The sequence below is a fragment of the Pseudonaja textilis genome, unplaced genomic scaffold (assembly GCF_049901715.1).
Source record: "Pseudonaja textilis isolate UNSWEBS1 unplaced genomic scaffold, rPseTex1.2 PTEXSCF20, whole genome shotgun sequence".
In the NCBI taxonomy this organism is placed as follows: domain Eukaryota; kingdom Metazoa; phylum Chordata; class Lepidosauria; order Squamata; family Elapidae; genus Pseudonaja; species Pseudonaja textilis.
Window position 1 is genome coordinate 2,564,336 of NW_028262864.1, and position 24,539 is coordinate 2,588,874.

Consider the following 24,539-nt stretch of genomic DNA (forward strand, 5'->3'; position numbering starts at 1 on the left):
CAAAACTTCTGCTCCTGGTGATTGACCCAGATTGGATCCTGCAACATTATCTTGAGACATGTATACTTGCTTTCATTTGTGAGTACAGGTAGTTCTCGATTTATAAATCATTTAATGATTGTTCAAAGTTATAATGACACTGAAAAAAATGACAACCATTTTTCACACTCAAAATTCAAACACTTGGCAACTGACTCATACTTATGATGGTTGCAGTATCCCGGGGTCATGGGATTACCTTTTGTGACCTTCTGACAGTCAACAGGGAAGCCAGATTCATTTAACAACCATGTTACTACCTTAACTGCAGGGATTCACTTAACTGTGGCAAGAAAGGTCATAAAATGGGTCAAAGTTCACTTAACTGTCTCATTTTGCAACAGACATTTTGGGCTCAATTGTGGTTGTAAGTCGAGGACTACCTGTAATTGAACCTCACTGGGTTTATCAAGAAGGTCCTTACAACAAAAGAGGAATTCATAGAAGAAGCTGAAACCAAAAATTCACAGGTTTGGACTGATCCAGTAGACCTGGATAATTCTGAGAAGGGAGGATACCTATTCAACAGGAAGAATAGGGAAAAACTCAAAGGATTAGCTGGGTTCAGTGTTGTCTCTCTTACATAGTGCTACTTCACTCACCGTCAGTGCTCTCCACATCGGAATCAAAAAAAGGCTCATAATCTTGGCTTGGAGAATCTTCGTCCATCACAAACAGACCTAGAAATGGACAATTATCTTAAAATGTAGAATGACAGTTGCTGTCCATACAAGATCCTTCATGTTACAACCCTGTCCCTCAACATAAATGCTGATTATCATCCCAGCTAAATGGAAATGCTGCCTTTCTCATACCACCATTTTTTAGAATTAATCCTTTTGTATCCAAAAATAATATCACAGTTGGAAGATATCAACAAGCTTGAATGAACATCAAGGTTTTCTACATACAGCACAAGCGATGGTGTGTGTGTGTGTTTGAAAAAAAGACCAGTGACAACCAATCATGTTCAATATAATAGTTTTCAGCAACTGATCTGGAACCTGAAACAAAGCCCATTTCAATGGCTGCTTGAAGATCCTACCTTTTTATTTAATTTATAAATTTCCTTGAAGGAAAAGGCAGAATGTATACATCAGGGGTGTCAAACTAACATTGTCACGCCGGCATCACATGATGTATCAGAATTTTTTTCCCCTTCGCTAAACTGGGTGTGGGCATGGCCAGCGTGTGACGCATCCAGGAGTTTGACAGCCCTGGTATACATCAATCTTCAGATGCTACAAGAAAAATATAAGATGGAAGAAGGCATGTCATAATACTTAATAGGTCTGCTCTGGTTAGTAAATGTGGATTGAGGTTTACATTATCGCAACTAAATTAGTCTGTGGACCTGCACACAGACTCCTTTCATGTCAGCAAATGACAATAGCACATCTGAAAGGAATGTACTTCAAAATGAGAAGCCAATATTAAAAGGAAGGTATTACATTGGAGGACGTTACAGGGAGTCAAGATAATGCAAGATACTAAAGCAGAAAATGTTAGGCTATGATTTCTAGTCCTCCCTTAGGCATAGAAGTCAGTTGGAGGACTTTGAGCCAGACAATGTCTTCAGCCTAACCCACCTCACAAGACTGTTGTTGTGGGAAGCTCATAAAACATAATATTAGTTTTAGATGGTTGATGCCGGAGGGAATTATGGTTAACTGGCAGGAGAAGAGATATCGATTAGATACAACGGACAAAACGGAAGACTTCTACGACCAACAATTTGCTCATGAAGGAGAGACAGCAGTGGAAGAAGAGGAAGGAAGGAAAGACTTGGTTGAGCAAAGAGGAACAGAGGCAGAAAATAAGGAAGAAAACTCATCGAATAACAAGGAGAGGAGATATGGAAGAAGAAAGGCAGAAATATATGAAAGACAATATACAGAATCCAGAGAAACAAGAGCAACAAGAAATACCAGCCAAAGAAACTGAAAAAAAAGAGAGAAATGTGAGGCAATCTCAATGAATATTAATGGTCTAAACTCCCTGGTGAAAAGGAAGAAAATATTCTAAAATTTACAGAAATTCAATGCAGACATAATAGCTATACAAGAGGTGCATATAAAAAAGAAACAAAAATACTTGTTAGAGAACAGAAAATTAGGAAACACTTTTATGTCACTAGGTAAGCAAAAGAAAAGAGGGGTGGTGTTATACGTAAAGGGTTGGATTTTGGCTACAGAAATTTTTAAAGATAAAGACGGCAGGATACTGATGGTAGAGATAGAATTTGAAAATAAAAATATTCTGTTGATAGAAATTTATGCTCCAAATGGCCCACAAGAACATTTTTTTCAAAAATTATATAATAATATTAAGGAAAGGCATTATGAAGAGTTTTGCATCTTAGGTGATTTCAATGCAATTATAGATAAAATAAAGGATTATAAAGGCAAAAATAATAACAAGAAGAAAGGTAATACCAAAAAAATTCCATGATTTGGCAAACGAGGCTAAAATCTATGATGCATGGAGAGAACATCACCCAAACAAGAAACAATTCATGTTTTACTCAGACATCAGTCCTGGTCGAGACTGGGTATGGTATGGATGCCTAAGAGGCTCATCTCTGAAATAATGGAAATAGAAGTTGAACCGAGCTTGTGGGCAGATCATAGTTACATTAGGTTTAGCTGGAAAGGCCGACTCAAAACCTCAAGATGGACCCTACAAAGAACGATATTAAAAGAGGAGAAATTTAAAATTAAATTGGAAAAGGAAATGAAACTCTTCTTTGAAGAAAATAAAGAAGATACATCCTTACAAAACACCTGGGATACAGCTAAAGCAGTTATGAGAGGAGTAGCGACAAATTATATGGCGAATAAAAATAAGAAAAAGAAGATACAGCGAAAAGCATTAGAAATGGAATATAGAAACCTAGAGATGAAACTACAAGAAGAACTGAAACAGAAAGAGCTAAAAACAAGAATGGACTTAACAAGACATGAAATAAATCTGTTTGAAAAAGAAGATTTAGCCCCCAAAATGAAAAGAATAAAACAAAATGTATTTGAGAACGTCAATAAACCAGGACGATGGCTAGCCTGGAAATTGAAAAAGCAATCGGAAAAAAGATGAATCACTAAACTACAAAACGAACAGGTGGAAATATGTTATCAAGAAGAAACGAAAAGGAATATAGTCCAGAAATTCTATGAGGATCTATATAAAGAAGAATTTGTAACAGAAGAAAAAGCAATAAAATATTTCAAGAAAGCAAATCTTCCGAGAATATCGGAAGAGGAAAAAAGTCTATTGAATAGAAGCATAAATTTGGAAGAAGTTATCTAGGCAACAAATAAACAAAAAAATAATAAGGCGGCTGGTCCAGATGCACTCCCTGCTGAACTATACAAATCCCAACAAGAAATATTAGGTGACAGATTACTCAAATTATTTAATGAAGTCCTGGATAAGGCAAAAATTCTGAACTTGTGGAAGGAAGCAACAATTACAATCATCCCAAAAGAAAAAGACGATCTAACAAGGATAGGAAATTATAGGGCAATATTTCTACTAAACGTGAACTATAAAATTTTTGTAGCTATAATAGTGGAAAGACTCAAGAAAATACTTTGGGGCAAAAGTTTCTAAATGTAGTAGCTGCCATATATGATAAACAACAAGCTAAGATATTGATAAATGACCATACAACAGACAAATTTGAAATACAAAAAGGAACAAGGCAGGGATGTCCATTATCACCATTATTATTTATTTTGACTTCAGAGACACTAACGAGAATAATTTAAAAAGAACCAGAAATAAAAGGACTAAAAAGAAAGAAAGAAGAATACAAACTACAAGCCTTCGCTGACGATTTGGTTTTTATTTTAGAAGATCCACAAAATTCGGGACTAAAACTAATAGAGAAATTAGAGGAATTTGGCAAAGTAGCGGGGCTAAAAATTAATAAGGAAAAAACTAAAATACTTACTAAAAATATGACAAATATACAAAAAGAAAACTTAACAATGATAATGGACATCCAGACAACAAACAAAATTAAATATTTGGGAATTGTAATTTCGACAAAATGTACAATGCTTAAAGAGGATAACTATACCCCACTAATTAAAAAAATAGCTGAAGACTTCAGAAAATGGAGCAGTCTAAGACTTTCTCTTATGGGGAGAATTGCATCATTAAAAATGAACATATTACCAAAATTACTGTTTCTATTCCAAAATGCTCTGGTAAAATTAGAAAAAATTTTTTTTAATCAATTGGATAAGTTAGTATCAAAATTTATTTGGCAGGGGAAAAAGCACAGAATTAGACTGAAATTGTTACAGGACGCTACTGAAAGGGGAGGATTTGGTTTATCAGACTGGGAAATATACTATAGAGTGGCCACTCTGACCTGGGTTAAAGATTGGATAAGTGTTAAAAGCAAAAGAATATTAACATTAGAAGGATATAACCTACAAGCAGGGTGGCATGCTTTTTTGTGGCAGGACAAACACCAAATTCATGGTTATTTCCAAAGGCACAAAATTAGGCAGACCTTACTAAGTGCATGGAACAAAACTAAATCTCAATTCTCCATTGAAATACCAACTTGGCTATCTACATTGGAAGCGTTAATGTACCCACATTTATTGCGACGAGGACAGGTCATTACATATGAGGACATATTAGATGAGAAGGGAAACTTAAAAACAAGACAGGAGCTGAAAGATTTCAGATTTGAGATAGAACGGTGGGCCTACTTACAGTTACAATCAAGGTATAGTAAAGATATGAAAGAATGGGGTATTAGTAAACGGAAAACAGAATTAGATAAAATATTATTAGGAGCGGACGAGAAACTGATTTAAAAAAATTATAAAGTACTATTGGAATGTAAATTGGAAGGAGAAAAGGTGAAAGAAACGATGCTGGCATCGATGAAAGATTTTGGATACGGTATAAATCTGAAAGATTGGCAAATTTTATGGGGCAGGAATAGGAAAATTACCCTAGCAGCATCATATAAAGAAAATTTACTAAAAATGTTTTATCGATGGCACATCCCACCATCAAAACTAGCAAAAATGTATCTGAAATTATCTCCAAAATGCTGGAAATGCAGTAAAGAAATTGGAACATATTACCATGTATGGTGGAAATGTGAAAAAGCCCAAATATATTGGCTGAAAATCAGAAACTGGTTAGAAGAGATGTGTAAAAGAGTTCAGATCTGAAATTTTCTTGTTGGGAATCAATGTGGGGAAATATAATAAAGAGATAATATATTTAATAATCCATATCACCACTGCTGTGAGACTAGCTCTTGCCCAGAGATGGAAAGGAAATGATATGCCAGAAGAGATGGAAATAATTAGAAAAATTTGGTCCTGCACTGAAATGGATAGAATAACTCAAGAATTAAAAGATAAGACTGAATCTGATTATTACAGAATTTGGGAGAAGTTTTACCACTGGTTAAAAAAAAGGAGTAACTCCAGCAAAGATGATTAATATTTATGTACACTTGTAAATTTGTATTTTTTGTTATGTATGCACATTAATTGTTTTTAATGTTTTTTTCTGTTTGTTGTTCATTAATAATTTTTTAAAAAAGATAGTTTTTGTGGGGAAAATGGGAGAATTACATATGCTATAAAAATGTATTTTATATTATGTATAAAATAAAGGTGGGATATGTCAAATAATGTTATAGCACTTATTTCTGTTTATACAAGTAATTCTTGACTTAGTCACTCATTTAGGAACCATTTGAACAGAACTAAAATGATTTATGACTGGTACTCTTACAACGGTCACAACATCCCCACAAATCAAAATTTGGGCACTTGGCAACAGGTATTTATGATGCTTGCAGTGTCCTGGAATCCTGCGATTGCTGTTTGCAACCTTCCCAGCCCACTTCTGACAAGTGTTAGAAATAAGTAAATTCAAAAATAAAATAGTATATAAGATGCTTAAAGGTTTCTCAAATGGGGGTTGGACTAGATGACCTTGCGGGATCCCTTCCAATTCTATTAATCTGTTAGCAAATGTAATATATCTCCTTGTATATACATGCTTTGCTTTTATACTTTTGACATGCTCCATTGTTAAGCCTTCTTATATTTTTATCTTATGTATATGCCTTTTATATTATTATTTTCAAGGGGGACGGTTTGATGTTACAATCTTTTTGGAAAAATGGTAGTATATGATGAGCTTAGAAAGAGGCCCTGATGAGGGAATGCTACATTCCTTAAAGCTAAGGAAAGATGTAGAGTTGTAATTGCAGGAATGTTCCTATCTGATGGCAAACCTCAGAGAAAAGAATGTTTCCAAAGCAAATACAACTCAGGCAAACAAAGTTACTCATCTAAAGGAGGATTAGAGAGAGGAAGTAAACATATGTTGGACTTTGACTAGAGATCATTGTGTTAGTTACTATGCTGAACAATAACAAAAGTCAAGCAGAAACCAAAGTTAACCAATGTTGGAGGATTACTGAAAATGTGTATAAATGCAAGACTAGACTCCAATAAAGTTCATCATGAATCAGTTGATCATGATCAAACACCTCGACTGCTTCGTCATTACAACAGAAAGATGCCATGTGGGCAGCCAAAGTAAGAGGTACAGTGGGGTACAGATGAGAACATAATGGAAGGAGACAATTCTCCCTGGAGACATCCTGGGATTAGCTGCAACACCTGAGGGCAAATCCAATGAGTTTGAACTTGGGAGGGAATGAGTCTCAAAGAAGGAGGGAACTTGGGTGATGAGATGAAACTCTATATAAAGTATGTTTTGAGGTTCTAAAGGTGTGGCTTTTGATTTTGAACCTGCTTGTTAAGGTTCTAAAGACCACCGATGCTTTGCAAACCGTCTTGTTATTTCTTTTTAATAAATCCTCTTTGTTTTCAACAATCCAAGTTTATTTTCTTGGCTTTGAGTTATTTCCAACACAAGCAAAATCAATGGGAGAAGCCGGATTCACTTAACAACTATGGCACAAAAAGTCAAATACAGGCATGATTCACTTACCACCTTGCTTAGCAACAGAAATTCTGGTCCCAATTGTGGTCATAATTCAAGGACTATCCATATAACACCCACCCACCCACCCCACCCCAATGAAGCTTATAAAGCTACAGCAAAGTATAAAACATGAAAACAAATCAAAATCAATAGTTAAAAGGCTTAGCAAAAGAGATTCTTTTTTTTATTAACTTAAAACCTTAGAAGGGGGAGGCCAAACAGGCTTCCCTGGGGCCTTTTATACATGATATATACATGTGCAACCTAATGTTCTGAGGCATCAAACATTCTGTTCCTTCTCTGGACTTTGGCTGTTCTGGATTGCTCCAGTTACTTGCTAAACAGCCAGGATCAGAATAGTCTGAAGGAAGAATGGAATATTTTGGGATGGGTAACTAATGACCTACTGTTCAAGCAAATCAAAATATACTGTCAACCAGTGTGACTTTATAGTCGGATTGTTAGATCTAATTCTAGAGATACTATGGTTCCATCCCTCAATCACAAATCTTAAAGGGGTGTGATGAAGATAACAACAGTGATTGCAGTAATTATTTTTTAAACAAGTTATGGCCTTAATATCTCAAGCACTCCCAATGCCACATGCCTGTTTGAATATTAAGGTCAACAGAAGAGGCCTTCTTAAAGACATACCTCTGGCCTCATTTTCTGAACTCTATTAGTTGGGTTTCTATCTTATTTCCAAACTGTGGATGGCACTACAAGGAAAATCACATTCAGCTCCTGGTCTTTCCACTTTTATGAAAGGAATCCAGACTTTTCTGGACCCTTCAGATTTTTCAGTTTCAACTATCGTAATTTTTTGTAATTACAGTATTTTTATGAGATTTAACAGATTTAACAGATAATCAGAGTTGGAAGGAACTTTGTAGGTCATCTAGTCCAACCCCCTGCCCAAGCGGGAGACCCTACACAATTTCTGACAAATGGCAGTCCAATCTCTTCTTGAAAGTCTCAAGTGATGGCGCTCCCACAACTTCCGAGGGCAAGCAGTTCCATTGGTTGATTATTCTCACAGTCAGAAAGTTTCTCCTTATTTCGGGCTTCCGTTTTCAGCTTCTTCGGCAACAGACTGAAACTGCGACTCTGCACGGTTTTGATTCGTGCTTGCCTCTGGAGCGCCCCGAGCCGGCTGGTTTCGGGGCTAAGCCACCCCATAGAGGTGGTAAAGAGGGGGGAGACTGCCTGCAGGGTTGAGGAGAGCTGCATCTCTCCTCCTCAGCTGGCCATTACTCCCTTTCCCAAAGGCGGTTGCAGCGGTGGTCAGAAATGGCTGACAGCCACCCCAAAGAAGAATTCAATCGGAAAAGAATGTGCAGGAGGAAGATAAGAAGAGAAAGTTTTGGTTGACCAGGTCAAACAGCAAAAGCAAAAAATAAGGTACCCTGGAATTTAAACTATAAAAAAAAATAACACTGTTACCAAAGAAGATTTTCAAGCAGAGGAGAGAGAAAAGGGAAAGGATTTGGGTTTTTTTCTCTCCTTTTCCTTTCCCTATACTGACAGCTAAGAGACTTAAGCAAGAAATTGAAAAAAAAATCCACTTTGACATCAATAGGGATTTAAGCTGAAAATAAAATGACAAAGGGATAATAAAGATTTCTGGATATTTAAAAGCTTTTGAAAGCAGGAAAGAAAAAGAATAAAAGGGAAGGATCTGGAAGGGAGGAGACTGCCTGGAATTAAAAAGAACTTACAGTAAAATCTCAACAAGACTTCTAAAAGATACATTTTAACTGAAACATGGAAACAAAATAGTAAAACCTCAGGAAGAGAAAGTGAAAAAAGAAGTAAGAAGAAACAGCTTGGGAGTATTTGGATTACTTGGTGACTTCTGGATTTTTGGTTACTGCATTTGAATGACTAAAATCAATCGGGTGGTTGTTTAAAAGTGTTTAAAATGGCACCACTTTTAGAAGAACTGAAAATGGAACTTAAAAAGTACAAAGAAGTTGCACAAGAAGGGAGAGGTTCTTTTGGCTTCGTATTTCAATTCTTAGAAATCGAGATTTGGAACTATGAGAAACAACAAGAAATGCCTGCAGAACAAGAAGACTGGGACAAAGAAGAAGCCATCTTTCATAAAGAAGTAATTTTATGTGGGGAAAAAAAAGGAAAGGGGGAAAGAGAATGAAAAATTTAAAATTTGGAAAACCCCCAAAAAGAATAGTTTGAAAAATAAGTATAAAATCAGAAAGCAACAGAAGAGGGAAATACAGAAGAGAGAATTAGAAGTAGAGAGACAAGGGGGTAAAAGGGGAGGGAGAAGAAGAGAGGGAAGAAAGGAAAAGAAGTTATAAAAGACAGAAAAAAGATATAGAGAAACAGGGCCTACTTAGAGATAATGGGTGAAAATCTAATTGAAAAAGGGATTCTGCAAAGGTACATAAGATAGTATTGTTATATTAGAAATAGAAATAATTTCAGAAAATATGAAACAATGTATGATCAAAATGATGGATAAAATAGTTATCGTAATTTAGTGGAATGTTTGTTAATAAATAAATGTAATAAAATGAATAATGATTTATAAAACATAAGTGAAGAGAAATAGGGGAAAGGAAGTATATTTAATTGAAACGAAATGTTAAAGATGTTAAGACTTTAATGAATATTAATGATAGAACTGAATTGGAATGGAATGAGGGTTTTAATTACATATATTTATAACCCTTTCTTTAAGAATATAGTATTTTAAGAATGTACCAAACAGAATTCAACTGGAAGTTATGTATTATGTATTATATTGAATGTTATAACCTTAAGGTATATATTGAAGTTTAAATAAGAGTTGAATGGATAAAATTAAAAAGATATCAAGGTGTCATACTCCAATTAGTAACTACAGGAGAAAATTTGTTTAATGAGAAAAGATAATATGAAATTGAAACAGGACAAAAGTATAAACATAATGATTTGAATTGAAATGAGATAATCAAAATAAAGTTGAGAAAATTAAAAGAGGGGAAAAACTATATAGAAAATGTAAAATAGTATAAGATATGGAATAGAATACAAAAAGGAGCATGAAATTGAGTTTTGTGTCTGTATAAAGTGTAACCCGGGACCATGCTATTTTCAAAAAAGATGTTTTAATTGTATTTTGTGTGTGTGAAAACCCAAATAAAACTTTATTAAAAAAAAAAGTTTCTCCTTATTTCCAGGTTGAATCTCTCCTTGTTCAGTTTCCATCCATTATTCCTTGTCTGGCCTACAGGCGCTTGACCCCTTCCTCCCTGTGGCAGCCCCTCAAATATTGGAAGATCGCTATCATGCCTCCCCCTGGTCCTTCTCTTTACTAGATTAGCCAGGCCCAGTTCCTGCAACCGTCCATCATATGTTTCAGCCTCCAGTCCCCTCATCATCCTGGTTGCTCTTCTCTGTACTTTTTCTAGAGCCTCAACATCTTTTTGATAATGTGGTGACCAAAACTGGATGCAGTATTCTAGGTGTGGTCTTACTAAGGCTTTATAGAGTGGTATTAGTACCTTCCTTGATCTTGATTGTATCCCTCTGTTAATACAATTAAGGATTGCATTAGCTTTTTTGGCTGCTGCTGCACACTGCTGGCTCATATTTAGCTGGTTGTCCACTAAGACTCCAAGATCCTTCTCACAGTTACTGCTATTGAGCCTGGTTTCACCCAGTCTATATGGGTACTTTTGGTTTTTCTTGCCTAAGTGTAGGACTTTACTTTTCTCTACATTGAATTTCATTTTGTTAGATACGGCCCAGTTTTCTAGTCTGTCAAGATCCATCTGGATCTTGACCCTATCTTCTTGGGTATTAGCTATTCCTGCTAGCTTAGTATCATCTGCAAATTTGGTAAGTTCCCCTTCTATTCCCTCATCTAAGTCATTAATGAAGATACTGAAGAGTACTGGGCCTAAGACAGAACCTTGTGGCACCCCACTGCTTACTTCCCTCCATGTAGACTTAGACCCATTAAGGACTACTCGTTGAGTATGGTTTGCCAGCCAGTTGTGAATCCATCTAATGGTGGTGCTATCTATTCCACTTTTTTCTAGCTCACTAAGAAGTAGGTTGTGGTCTACTTTGTCGAATGCCTTGCTGAAATCTAAATACAGTATATTAAGTCCACAGTATTTTGCTGGTCTACTAATTTAGTCACTGTGTTGAAGAATGAAATAAGATTGGTTTGGCATGATCTGTTCTTAACAAACCCGTGCTGACTGCTAGTTATTACTTTACTTGTTTCTAGATGTTGGCAGATCTGTTTTTTTATTATCCCTCTAGTTTCACCCTCTACCTTTTGGTCAACAAAGTTGTCAGCTAGGTTGGTTAGGAACGTATTTGATTTCTCACTTGGTGCAGAATTAGTTTTCCAATTGATATCAGGATAATTTTTTTTTTTTTATAAAAGTTTTTATTGTTTTTTAACATACAAACAGACAGACAAAACATAAAAACATCAGCTCCCCTATATTTATATACAAACAGTGAGTCGGTTGGTTCATCAGTTTTGTGCGTTCACTTCATAGTCACAATTACAATTACCTTATATAATAATTCTTATTGTCAATACAAACTTATAAATCATCATATCATTATTAAAAAAAAAGAAAAAAGAAATTTGACTACGCTTTTATTCGATCATGCCTTTGTGAGATAACTATATTTTAAGTAATTTATTCTAAAACAAATCATATAATCGTGCCAATTCTATCCTAAAATAAAAGAAAAAAAAGGAAAAAGAATACCATTATATAAGTATAATATCCAATACCAAAAATGAAAAAGAAAAATAAATTCAATATTATTCCTTATTATCTAGCATTTCAAATACTCTATTTTTGTATTTCATCATTCAGCCATTGATAGAAAAGATCCCAAATTATATAAAATTGTTTATCTTCTTGCTCTCTAATTTCAAAAGTCAATCTACTCATCTCAGCACATTCCAATATTTTCTTTATAACTTCTTCTTGTAATGGAATTTTCTCATTTTTCCAATTCTTTGCAAATACAATCCTAGCCATAGTCAATACATTTACAATCAAATATTTCAACTCTTTACTATAAGCATCTGGTAAGATTCCCAATAAAAAAATACTCCGGTTTCAAGTCTATGTGCTTCTTTGTCATTTTTTCCAGCCATGTGTGGATTTTAGTCCAATATTTTCTAGCATCCTCACAGGTCCACCACATATGGTAGTATGAACCAGGTTTCTGATGACATTTCCAGCATTTTTCGGATTTGTTCTTGAACATTCTTGCTATCCTTGTCGGGGAAAATGCCACCTGTAAAACATCTTATACAAATTTTCTTTATAGGCTGTAGACATTGTCATTTTATAATTTTGCAACCATAAATTCTGCCATTTCTCTAAATCAATCCCATATCCAAAATTCCTCCCCAAGCAATCATAGTTTCCTTAACTTGTTCTTCCTCCAGCTTAATTTCCAATAAGTAACCATATAATTTTTTAATCACCTTTTCATCAGTACCCATCAAAATCTTATCTAAATCAGTTTGTTTATCATAAAATCCCTCTGTTTTGGAATCCTCATGATACTTTGCATGTATTTGCAAATATGAAAACCAATTCATCTGTATACCTTGTTCCTCTAATTTTTGTATCGATTTAAGTTCACCCTTTTCATCTAATAATTCCCCATAGCTAACTGTTTGTTCCTTTTTATAAATTATAGGGTAAGAAAACGCTTCTATCGTCGATAACCAAACTGGAATTTTCAGATAGCATTGTTTTTTTTGTCTTCTCCCAATTTAACCACAGAGACTCCGTATATAATGTCTTCTAAAATACCCCTGTGTTTTAGTTCCTTATACCATAAAAATGCATGCCAACCCAACAACAAATCATGACCTTCTAATGTCAACAATCTGGTTTTCCTTAATGTTATCCATTCTTTAACCCACATCAAATTTGCAGCTTGGTAGTACAACTCCCAATTAGGCAGGCCAAACCCTCCTCTAGATCTAGCATCCTGTAAAAGCTTTAACTTTATCCTTGCTTTCTTGCCTTGCCATATATACTTCAAAACAATTTTATTTAAATCCTCAAAATATTCTTTTCCAAGTCTAATTGGTATTGTTTGAAACAAAAATAAGATTCTGGGTAAAATGTTCATCTTAATTGTTGAAATCCTTCCTATTAATGACAATTGTAGGTTTTCCCATTTTTTCAAATCTTGAGCTATCTGTTGTTTAAGTTTAATATAATTGTTCTCCTTTAATGTACTACATCTTGACGTCAAATATATCCCCAAATACTTAACCTTATTTGTAACTTGAATTTTTAACAGTTCTGCCAGTTCTTCCCTTTGTCTCAGCAACATATTCTTTGATAAAATCTTTGTTTTATCTTTGTTTATTTTCAGACCGGCCACCTCCCCATATGCCTCTATCTTTTCCAACAGCTTCAGGGCTGTTTCTATAGGATCTTCCAGGATAAAAACTAGGTCATCTGCAAAAGCTTGTAGTTTAAATTCTTCCTTTTAATTTTCATTCCTTTTATAGTTTTATCTTCTCTGATATTTCTATTCAACACTTCCAAAGTCAATACGAATAGCAAGGGAGAAAGAGGACAACCTTGTCTTGTGCCTTTTCTTATATTAATAGGATCTGTAAATTCTCCTCCATCATTACCTTAGCTGTTTGTTCATTGTAAATTGCTTCTATTGCTTGAATAAATCTTCTAGCAAAGCCCATCTGTTCCATTAAAAGTAACATAAATCTCCAATTTACATTATCAAATGCCTTTTGAGCATCTAAAAATATCAAAGCCATTTGCTTTTCAGAATGCGCCTCATAATATTCCAAGGTGTCCAGAATCACTCTCATATTGTCTCTAATTTGTCGCTTTGGCAGAAATCCATTTTGATCTGGGTGGATGAAGTTGTTCAAATACTTTTAAATCTTTCCGCTAATATTGAAGCAAAAATTTTATAATCTGCATTTAATAAGGAAATCGGTCTATAATTCTTAATTTGAAGTAAATCCGCCTCCTCTTTTGGAATAAGTGTAATATAAGCCTCTGACCATGTTTTAGGTGTTATCTTTTTTAACATGACTTCATTCATAACCTCTAAGAGTGGAATACACAATGATTCTTGAAAGGTTTTATAAAATTCTACAGGAAACCCATCTGGACCTGGTGCCTTTCCATTATTTTGTTTCTTAAGTGCTTGGCTTAACTCCATCATTGTTATATTACTTCCTAACATTTCTTCAGTCTCTTTAGGAATCTTAGGTAAATTTGCATTCTGCAAATATTGTTTAACTTTCTCCTCATCAATATCTTCTTTCTTATACAAATGTTTATAAAAATCATAGATAATTTCTTTTTTCTCTTTGCTGCCATGACAAGTTTTACCTTGGTCATCTATTAACTGCAATATTTTCCTCAACTCTTTCTCCTTTCTTAACTTATATGCTAGCCATCTACCTGGCTTATTTGCATCTTCAGAGATGGGAGGAGCTTGCGCCGTGACGATACGGTCTGCAATCGAGCTCCTCGATTGCAGCCGATATCTCCGTTATCAGCCTGTCCAAACGGACCCATGCTGTCCCGTAGAGACAGCTATCGTGAAGAGCGTACCCTGAGGACTCCGGGGATATCGCAAAATCCCTGGAAGACCCGGGTGAAGCTCTTCTTGCTGGCGGCGGAGAGGCAGCCCCCATGCTGCTGAAGTCGGGGCGGCTCCAGAAAGAACGGGTCTGAGAGAGAGTCTGTCGGTTGGGTGAGAAACTTTTTTTTTTATTTAATTTTTTGAGTCTTGAAAGTTCGCTCTGATTATTAGAAGAAACCTGTGTGATTTTTTTTTTTTTTGACAAAATCGACCAAGCGGCGTTTTTTTTAAGGGAGACGTCAAAGAGAGAATTCTATTTGTTTTTTTTTCTTGGCTTCTGGACTTTATTGCTATTTACTGGATAACTGGACTGTTCCTTTTTATATTTTTATATTTTTATATTTATATGTTTTATTCTTCCTTTGGATTTTTCTTTTTTAGGCTAGAGGCTCCCTTTGTTTATTTTTTATTTTTTTATTCGCTTTTATAGGCTTGTGTATTGCTTGCCGGCTTTTCTTTTTTTTTTCTATGCTGTTCAGAGAGGAGGGGGGAAAGTGAGAACTAAGAAACTTTGTAACACTGCCAACTAGAGGCTTGGAAATATTCTACTTGAACTGGGAAAAGACAAGAACTCTTCTCAAGGACATCTTCTGATAAGATAGAGGAAAGCGCTTGTAGAATATTATTACAGGTGTCTTTCTGGATATTTATGGCTTTGCTTTGAAGCTCGTGGGAAAGAGAAGGGAGTCATAATTAGAGCCTTGGACAATTAAATAGAGTGCAGTGTATTGCTGTTTACTTTCTTTTTTTAAAATTCTTTTCTTTAGTTCCGCCACCCCCTCCACCAGCATCAAGGTTTTTATTTTTTTAAGTTTGATTTATTTTCAAAGGGAAGCCTCTGAATTTTATTTTTTATTTCTATTTTATTTTTTCTCCTTTCTATTTGGATTTTGCTTTTCTTTTTAATGTATATCAATGGACTATTTCTTTTTTCTTTCTTCAATTGAGATTTCTTTTTTTTTTTCCTGGATTAAGGTGGGGGATTTTGAAGAAATTTATTCTTCTTGTTTTTTGTTTTGTTTTTTCTCTCTTTTTCTTTTTTCCTTCTTTTTGGCTTTGACCTTGTTTATTATTATTATTATTGGGTTTTTATTCTTTTTTTTTTTTACTCTCCTTTGTAGATTATTATTTTTTCTTTTTAATTGGATTAAGGTCAGGAAGAATTTGAAGAATTTTTTTTCTTTCTGCTCTTTTCTTTTTTCTTTTTTAGGTTTTTCTTCTTTTTTTCCCATTATTGATTCTTTTTTATTATTGGCCTTTTCATTTTGGATTATAATTGGCTACTTTTTTTTTTTTTTTTTTGGATTAAAATTTGAAAGAACTCGAAGAGCTGGAACCATTTAAAATGAGTAAGAAACTTATACCTTCGGGTGCCTCTGTGTCTACCTCTGCCTCTCCACCATCTGGACAGCGTTCAATCCAGACAATGTTAAAGCAAGATAAAGAAAAAGAACAAGAAAGAGTATCTTTCCAGATGATTATGCAAGGAATACAAGATCTTAAGGTAAAAATAGATACCATTGAACAAAGAACAGGGAGGATGGAGGAAAAAGTGGAAAGTATTCAACAGATGATGACAAAATATGAGGAGAGACTTCAAAAAGTCGAAGAAGGGGGCAAACGAAGAGAGGAGAAGATTGGAAATATTGATAATAAACTAACAGTGGTTGAACAAGAAAAAAGTGGGATGTTGAGGTGGGAGTTGGATAGATCAGAATTCTATCTTAGATTCCAAAACATAGAAGAAGAAAAAGGACAAGATTTGGCTGCGATAATGGTAGGAATCTTGGCGGACGCGTTGGAGATAACACAAGAGAAGATGATGGATGGAATAGATGAGATATATCGAGTTTTTACAAGATATGCGATGAGAAATAACCTGCCTAGAGAAGTCCATATTAGATTTACTAAAAAATCCATGAAGACACAAATATTACAAGTGGCAAGAGAGAAGATATTGAAATACAAAGGTAAAGAAATTTTGGTTTTAAAACAAATACCTAGAAGAGTGAGAGAGATGAGAAGAGAATATCGATTCTTGACCAAAATGTTATTGAAAAAGGAGGTGACTTACAGATGGCTGGTCCCAGAAGGATTGATGTTTACGTGGCAGGAACAGAGACATAGAATTGATTCAATTGAGAAAGCAGAACTGTTCTATGCAGAAGTTTTTGGAGAGAGAGAAGGAGAGGCAGAAAAGGAGGTTCCATTAACTGAATCCCAAGAGGAACAAATGGAGATTGGAAAAGAAGAAGGTGCAGTAGGGGGGACAAGTGGATATTAAAGACCAGCGTGAATCAAGACCCACGAGAGTGGTTAAATCTAAATACAAAATATAATCATGGAAGAGAAAAAACTGATTACAATGAATATAAACGGACTGAATTCAGCTGCCAAGAGAAGGAAGATTTTCCATAAATTAAGGAAACTAAAATTTGATATAATTTGTCTACAAGAAGTACATATTAAAAAGCAACATGAACAATTGTTATTACAACCAAAATTAGGAAATTGTTTACCTCTTTGACTCAATGTAAGAAAAGAGGGTGGTCTTATATATTAAAGAGGCTATCCCAGCAAAACTGATTTATGCAGATGAAGATGGGAGAATGTTAATGGTGGAAATAATGGACAATAATAGAAAGATACTTTTGACTGCAATCTATGCCCCGAATGATAAACAGGAAGAATTTTATAAAAAATTACATATTAAGATGGCTGGATTGGACTATGTTAATATAATTATGATGGGAGACTTCAATGGAATCGTGGACAATAAACTTGATTATATTGCAACAACAGCAAAGTATAATAGAAAAACTCTTCCTAAATCTTTTTAAAATGACAGAGGAATTAACTTTAAAAGACATGTGGAGAGAAAGAAATGCTAAACTTAAGCAATACACTTTCTACTCAAATAGACATTTATCATGGTCCAGACTTGATATGATTTGGATTTCAATAGACTTAATGTCTAGCGTTCAAGAACTAAATATTGAAACAAGCACTTGGGCGGATCATAACCCATTGACAATTAAATGGAAAGGACAAAAAAAAAGATTGAGATGGACGTTAAATAATACTATTTTAAAGGAGAAAGAATTCACACAATGGATGGAGAAAGAATTGGCCTTTTTCTTTAAAGAAAACAGAAAAGAAGACACCTCAATACAGAATGTTTGGGATACAATGAAGGCTTATGCCAGAGGCTTGATAATAGACTATACAAGAAAAAAGAATATTAGGAAAAGGCAAGTTTTCAAAGCCTTGGAGGATGAATATAAAAGACTCGAAAAAGAACTGCAGAAAATGCCACAGAAAAAAGACGTTAAATTGAAACTGGATATAGCTAAACATAAAATGGATTTAATAGATAAAGAAGAACTGGCACAGAAAATTAGGAACACTAAACAGAACTATTTTGAAGATATCAGGATAATTGAAGTCTCCCATTACTATTGTGTGTTTCCTGCATGTTTGTTAGTTGGCTGGCAAAAAGGACATCTATATTTTCTGCTTGATTGGGTGGTCTATAATATACACCTATGGTCATGTCATTCTTTTTTTCTTTTATATTGACCCATATGCATTCTAGGTGGTTTTCATCTTTGGTTTCATGCATTTCTGTAGCAATATAGTGGTCCTTTACATACAGTGCAACTCCACCTCCTCTTTTATGGGGTGGTTTTTTTATGAATAGTTTGTATCCTTCTACCAGTATGTTCCAGCCATGTGTTTCATCCCACCAAGTTTCTGTTATTCCAACTGTATCATATTTACCTTCATGTATTCGTAGTTCGAGTTCACCCTGTTTGTTCCCCAGACTTTGTGCATTTGTATATAGGCACTTGAGATCTTTATGTCTGAGACTGTGTTTACTGTCTACATAACCTGTGTTGTGCCTGCCTACCCCTACTTTCTTGCCACCTGTTTGATTAGTGCACATGGTATGGCATGTTTTTTAAGCTGTTTTGTCCTTTTGAGTGCTTTATGGGAAGAAATGTAAAATATAAATCATTACAAGAAAAATCATAGAAGGAAAACATGTTGGCCTGAAAGGATAAAATAAAACCATGGCCACACCAACAGAACAAGGAAAAGCTCCTCTTTAAATAATCTTGCATATCTCCAGGCAAGCATTCACTATACTCATATTTGTTTTGCCAAGAGATGAAACTACAAAAGATAATTTCAGGTCACTCCTGAGGGAAGGCAGGAATATGTCAGCACAGAAGACACAGCTATTTGGTATAGAATGTCCTACAATTGATGTCCTCCAGATTTACTTGTATATGATAAACTCTCCTTACTGTCACCTAGCTAGCACATCTGGAGGACTTACACAGTGCTGGCACTGCTAACAGCATTCAGGCCAACTGAGGAAGACTGAAACCTGGTTGCAGCTTGCAGGAAATTACTTGTGCTCCACAAGATACAATTCAGGGACTCAAAATGGAGCCTAGTAGACATGGGACAATGTACTTTGCAACTTGCAGGCCGAAACACCTCTTCACACAACCCAGCAATCCCAGCTAGTATCAAATGGATTCTTCTAAGCCTGGAAGATAAAAATACCTTTCTGCACACTTCAGGCTTCACTTGGGACTATTGTGTGCATTAAACACACAGTGAGAGGCTAAAGGTTCAGGGGGCAAGGTACAAAGACACACCCAAGCCATTGGATGGAATAGCTAAGACTAGAAGCTATGAAAGTATTCCATCTCCTTTTTCAACCATGTGCTCATAAATGACTTCTATTCCAATCTTTCTGCAATGAGTAAAGTACCTTTAAGAATTCTGAGGATTCTCAAATTAAGCTACATGAAATGTTTCTTGGCACCCAAAAAGTGATATCTAAATGTAATTTATTGCATCTATAATCTGATATGAATTGTGACAAGTGAAACCCAAAAAATTAGAATAGCTCATGAAAAGCTCTATCTCATATATGTTTCACCTTTTACGTTGCATTACTGAAATAAATGAACTTTTGCACATATTGTAATTTTTCAAGTTTCACCTGTAAATTCACACTTAATATAGCCGTAATGCATCTTTCAAAACACAAAACCAATTTGAAATTTTATACTACTACTAGCAGGGTACCCATGCTTTGCTACGAAACTATGTGATAGGACATGTTTTTGGGGAGGAAAATAAGGGGGGGGAAGTATGCCTCTGCCTACCAGCATCCATTGGTATTCATCTGGCTAGCGTCCTGTCAGTGTGTGTGAGTTGAGGGGTGTTTAGAAACTGAAACAGTATTTGCTCTGTGAGCAAGAAGGAAACAGCAAGGAGCCTGGGCATGGCTTAACTCAATTGTTCTGTAGTAAAGCTGTTTGCTGCTGTGAAAGTAAAACTGAAACAAACTCCTCTGCTTGTGTTTTGCATTTGGAAGAGATTTCTTTTCAGGTGGGGAGGGGGACTAGAACTCCTTAGCATCAGTGTGTGTTAATAATATAGGAAATACTGATGCTCTGATGGTCATTTCAAAAAATCCTTTCTTACTGAGCACCTAGAAGCCCAGAGGAACATACCTGCCAAATTTCAAGTTTGTAGGCTTTACTGTTCTGGAGATTTTGTGATGACTCATGAGTGCTTTTTCGCTTTTATATATATAGATATATCAACCTATCAATGAGATCTTCAGCTGAGACTTGGTTGTGAGCTGCAGCAGATAAATACTTGGGCCTTTTTGACAGAAGACCCCAATTCTGGAACACTCATTCATTTTCTATTAAGAAATTGCTTTTTCAGGGGACCTTTAAATGCTGTGATTTCATTTTTTTCCTTTCAGGCTCTGACACACCAACAATTTGTTATTCTGCTTTCCTTCCATTGGCTTATTAGCTATAATAAAATTAACCTGTAAATTTTTTTTTTGCTTGTTGCTTGTTCATCTGTAAGTCCTTTTTAGCAGAAAAATAAAGTACTGTATAAAGGCCAAAATGAGATAGAGAGGGATGCACAGGATTGTGCATTACTGTGTCTTCATTTCATTCTCAAACTGCTACTCACTCTTCTGTCAAACCTAATACCCTGGAATGTGCCTTTTCACTTCAGCAGAGGCAAGTTTTGTCACAACTGTAACAACAGGAAAGGAAAAGTGTTACTAGTGCACAGCTAGTGTTTATCCTGCTAAAGAATGTGATGCGAAGCTAGTGCCTTCAAGCATCTCACCAGGCCATAATTCAATGTGGCTTTTCTTTTTATACAAGTCTACAGTGTTTGTTCTAAAACTATGTTTAAGCAAGTCAAGGTTTGGCACAATGTGTGAATCAGGTTGCTTTTCTTAACAGATTCAGTTAAAATACAGGTAGTTCTTGACTTACAACAGTTTATAACAGCACTGAAAAATGTGACTTATGACTGTTTTTCACAGTTACAACCTTTGCAGCATCCTTATGGTCAGGGGTGGGATTCAACCAGTGTTACTACTGGTTCAGTGACTACGTTTTGAACATGCATATTAAAAAAAACATCAGCTGTGCCACCTGGACAGCTGAAAAGCACTGCACAGGTGCACAGCATTTGAAAAGCCCCTTTTCTTGCTTTTTCAACCTCAGCTGTGCCACACAAAGCAGCTGAGGTTGAAAAAGCAGGAAATAAAGGACAGGTAAGAGCCCAGGCAGTTGGGTGGGATAAGTAGTAGCAAACACAGAACTGGTTTGGTGTCTGTTGCTCTTTTCAGAGATACCGGTTCTTTAGAACCAGGCAGAACGGTAGCATCCCACCCCTTGCTTATGGTCGTGTGATCAAAATTCAGATGCTTGGCAACTGGTTCATATTTATGACCATTGCGGTGTCCAAAGGTCACGTGATCACCTTCTGCAACCTTCTGACAAGCAAAGTCACTTAACCGGGTTATCAACTTAACTGCAGTGATTCACTTAACTGTGGCAAGAAAGGTAATAAAATGGGGCAAAACACCTGTATAGCTCACTACACTCTTAACTTTATTTTGGACTTCTACATTCAGGAATCTGGTGGTTGGATTTTAACTCCCCTGGGCCTTATAGCCAGATGCTGGCTGGAAGGTCCTGGGAGTTAAAGTCTGACACATCTGAAGAACATCTGACTTGGGAAGGCTGACCTTTGTTATAGAACTTTTTTAAAAAAAGCAGTGCTTTTAGGTCTGTACCTCTATGCTGTAATTTCAATAGTGTTCTCCAACCCTGGCTTTTCAAATAAAGCTTTGGGGTGAGCAGCCTACTGGGTTGATATTTGACAGTTATATATTTATTGCAGGCTACTTGAAATGATTTATAGAAAAACAAGCTATAAATGCAAACTTGTTGGACAGAAACATACCAGTAGTGTCACTAGGAGGGTCTTTCCCACTGGGTTGTTCCAATTCAGTCAATGTATTTCTGTCTCCATCATCATCTTCATGGCCTCCCGAATCCTGAGGCAGGAAGGTAGGTGTCCTGTGTGAGGCAGGTTCATCTGGAGCATGAGTAGGAGGGTAACTTTGGGAATAGGGTCCTTGTTGGGGAGGTGGATGAGGGTTTGAGGGAGGGAGGGCAGCATAGGTGAAAGCAGTGGTTTTATGAACCTCTGCAATATCTTCAAGGTAGTGTTGAACGGCATCTGCTAGAGCCCCACTCCCATGCTGCGCATAGCTGCAGTTGCCAGGGGGTGGTGACCGGAAGGCTGCTAGCAAAACAATTTCATTGCCTGTTTGACACTGGTACTGTTCCGCTGCAGCCACCAGGGCTACCCAATTTTCCTTATTATCTGCCATATCTCATCCTGCAGGCAAATAAAATGAGGACATTGAGGTTAAACCATTGCACAGTGGAACACAACTCATCCATAGTTAAAAAGCTGAGCTGATGAAAATATTAAATATTCACAGGAAGGAAGGAAACACTTGTTTCAAAGTGACACAAATACAGCACTGCAACAGGCATTCAAATAACCCCCTTTTTTTAAAGACAGCTTCTGCCACCTATGGTTGTTTTTGCCAAGCTGAAAAGCAAAATACTTTGTCGATTTGCCTAACCAATTAATCAGCTGAATGTCACAGCCCAGGTTCACCTCAGTGCACTTTTATGAGAAACCAGGAATGGACAGAAGGCCAAGGAACATGGTCTACGTTGGAGAGGGAATTTAGCTTAGCAGTGTAACCAGGGCCTGAATTCAGAACATCTGGCATTGACCAGGACAATTTAAAAAGTTAAGCCACGATGAACAGCCTGTATGAAAACCAAGAGAAGCCACAGCACATCTGGAAAAGTGAAAGAAGCTGGACCTCTGGGTTCTCTCATGGAGAAGCAGCCAGAGCAGGAGCTTGCAAGAGGCAAGCAACCAACGATTGTTTGCAGGGCAGAAAGTGGGGTTCAGATGGCCAAGATTGCTCTGGAAAGAGCATGCACCGATTGTGGGGGAAGTGGGGTGCAGAGAAGGCTATGCAGGGAGGAAAGTCCCCCTTTCCAACGGGGCAGAGCCAAAAAGGGCACCAAAGTAAATAATACAGCCCTGGAATAAAAGCAAGGGAGTGGGGCACATACCGACAGACAGCACTGTGAGGAAGAAGGGACGCCCCCCGGCACAAATCTTTCCTTTCTCTCCTCAGCCCCCTGAACAGGGCTCCAAAAGGAAGTGGCGGGGAAGTGGGGTGACGCATATTATCTTATCCTGCCTCTTATTTCTTTTCCCCTCCTCGCTTAAGCACCAGAGATCCGCTCCCTCCCAGCCCCCTTGGGGTTCAGCAGCCGGAATCCTGACCTCTCACCTTTAACCCTTCCCAGGATACTTCCGCTGCCCCACACCTCCTCTTCTAAACAACCGCCACCCCCAGACTCCGCTTCCTCTGACAGCCCACATAAGACATGAGACCAGTGCCCACACACTGCCCTTTTCAAAGGTGGAGGGCGGGGAACAAAGGGCGTCGTGGGGATGAGTCGAGAACATCGATTGGCCTTCTTATGCCCGACCCAAACATGGCATCGGAAGGGGAGTTTTTTTTTTTCCTCGTATGCATGCGTGTGACATGAAACCCAGGGTTCACATTAAATATTAAATTCATGTATTTTTTACATTTTGAGGGCTATCAAAATCCGAATGGCGGCGAAGAGATAGATAATTCTAGATAGGACATATTAATAGAGATGGAGAAAGCTACATGTGACTGTGAACTTAATAGGAAACCCGCCGAACTTCTGTAAGGATGAGGCGAGAGAGGGACTCGAGATACCCACGTGAAAGTTGAGGAATCTCGAAGCTACCCGTTTAAAACATGGCACCCTCGCTGAGAATTTCCGCACGCGATTTAAACCGTATCCGCCAGAAGTCATTAGCGGATTGCTACAGGCAGGGCGACTAAAACCTTGCACGTTCAAAAGGTAAAATGTTGCTATACTGCAGATATTCTAAAGACCAGTGGCAGCAAAGAGGCAGATGCTTTTAAGCCAGTGTTTATCAATCTTGGCAACTTGACGATTTATGGACTTCAACTCCCAGAATTCGACACAATTTAAAGTTGTCAAGGTTGATAAAACGTGCTGTAAGCTACTTGCTGCCATCGCTAGGTCATACCTGGGAGTCCTCCGTTGCTCATTCTGAAGACAATTCCCTTGCTTCACCATGCTTGCTATAGTTTTTCTAACATATTATTGATATTCTGATTTATTTGCCTGGTTGTGTCCCTAGTCACTGAGAGCTGGAAGGCATTTATTAGGGTTCGTCGTGTGAGGTGGCAGCGCAAAAAGACCACCAGGATTCAAAGTTGATCCAAGGAAAAAGCTTTATTGAATACACATCTGCAGATGTGTATTGGCAGCTGGGAGGAACACAAAACATAGCTTTTGCTCTACTCTTATACCCTAAAACTACCCCCCCCATTATGCAAATGGCTTAGT

At 36.7% G+C, this 24,539-nt stretch overlaps 1 protein-coding gene across 3 annotated transcripts in view; it reads right to left on the reverse strand.

The window, feature by feature from the left end:
* LOC113450730 (proline-rich AKT1 substrate 1-like) overlaps nt 1–24,028 on the reverse strand; it is a 57,380-nt gene extending 33,352 nt beyond the window's left edge. Inside the window, exons 1-3 of one of the 3 annotated variants that reach the window (XM_087918915.1) lie at nt 23,907–24,028; nt 21,988–22,428; nt 642–719 (exon numbers count right to left, since the gene is read on the reverse strand). In XM_087918915.1, the coding sequence (XP_087775041.1) occupies nt 642–719; nt 21,988–22,420 (511 nt within the window). In that variant the 5' untranslated portion in view covers nt 22,421–22,428; nt 23,907–24,028. The other 2 variants (XM_087918914.1, XM_087918913.1) reach the window with 2 other exon arrangements.
* Nucleotides 24,029–24,539: the final 511 nt, after the last annotated feature.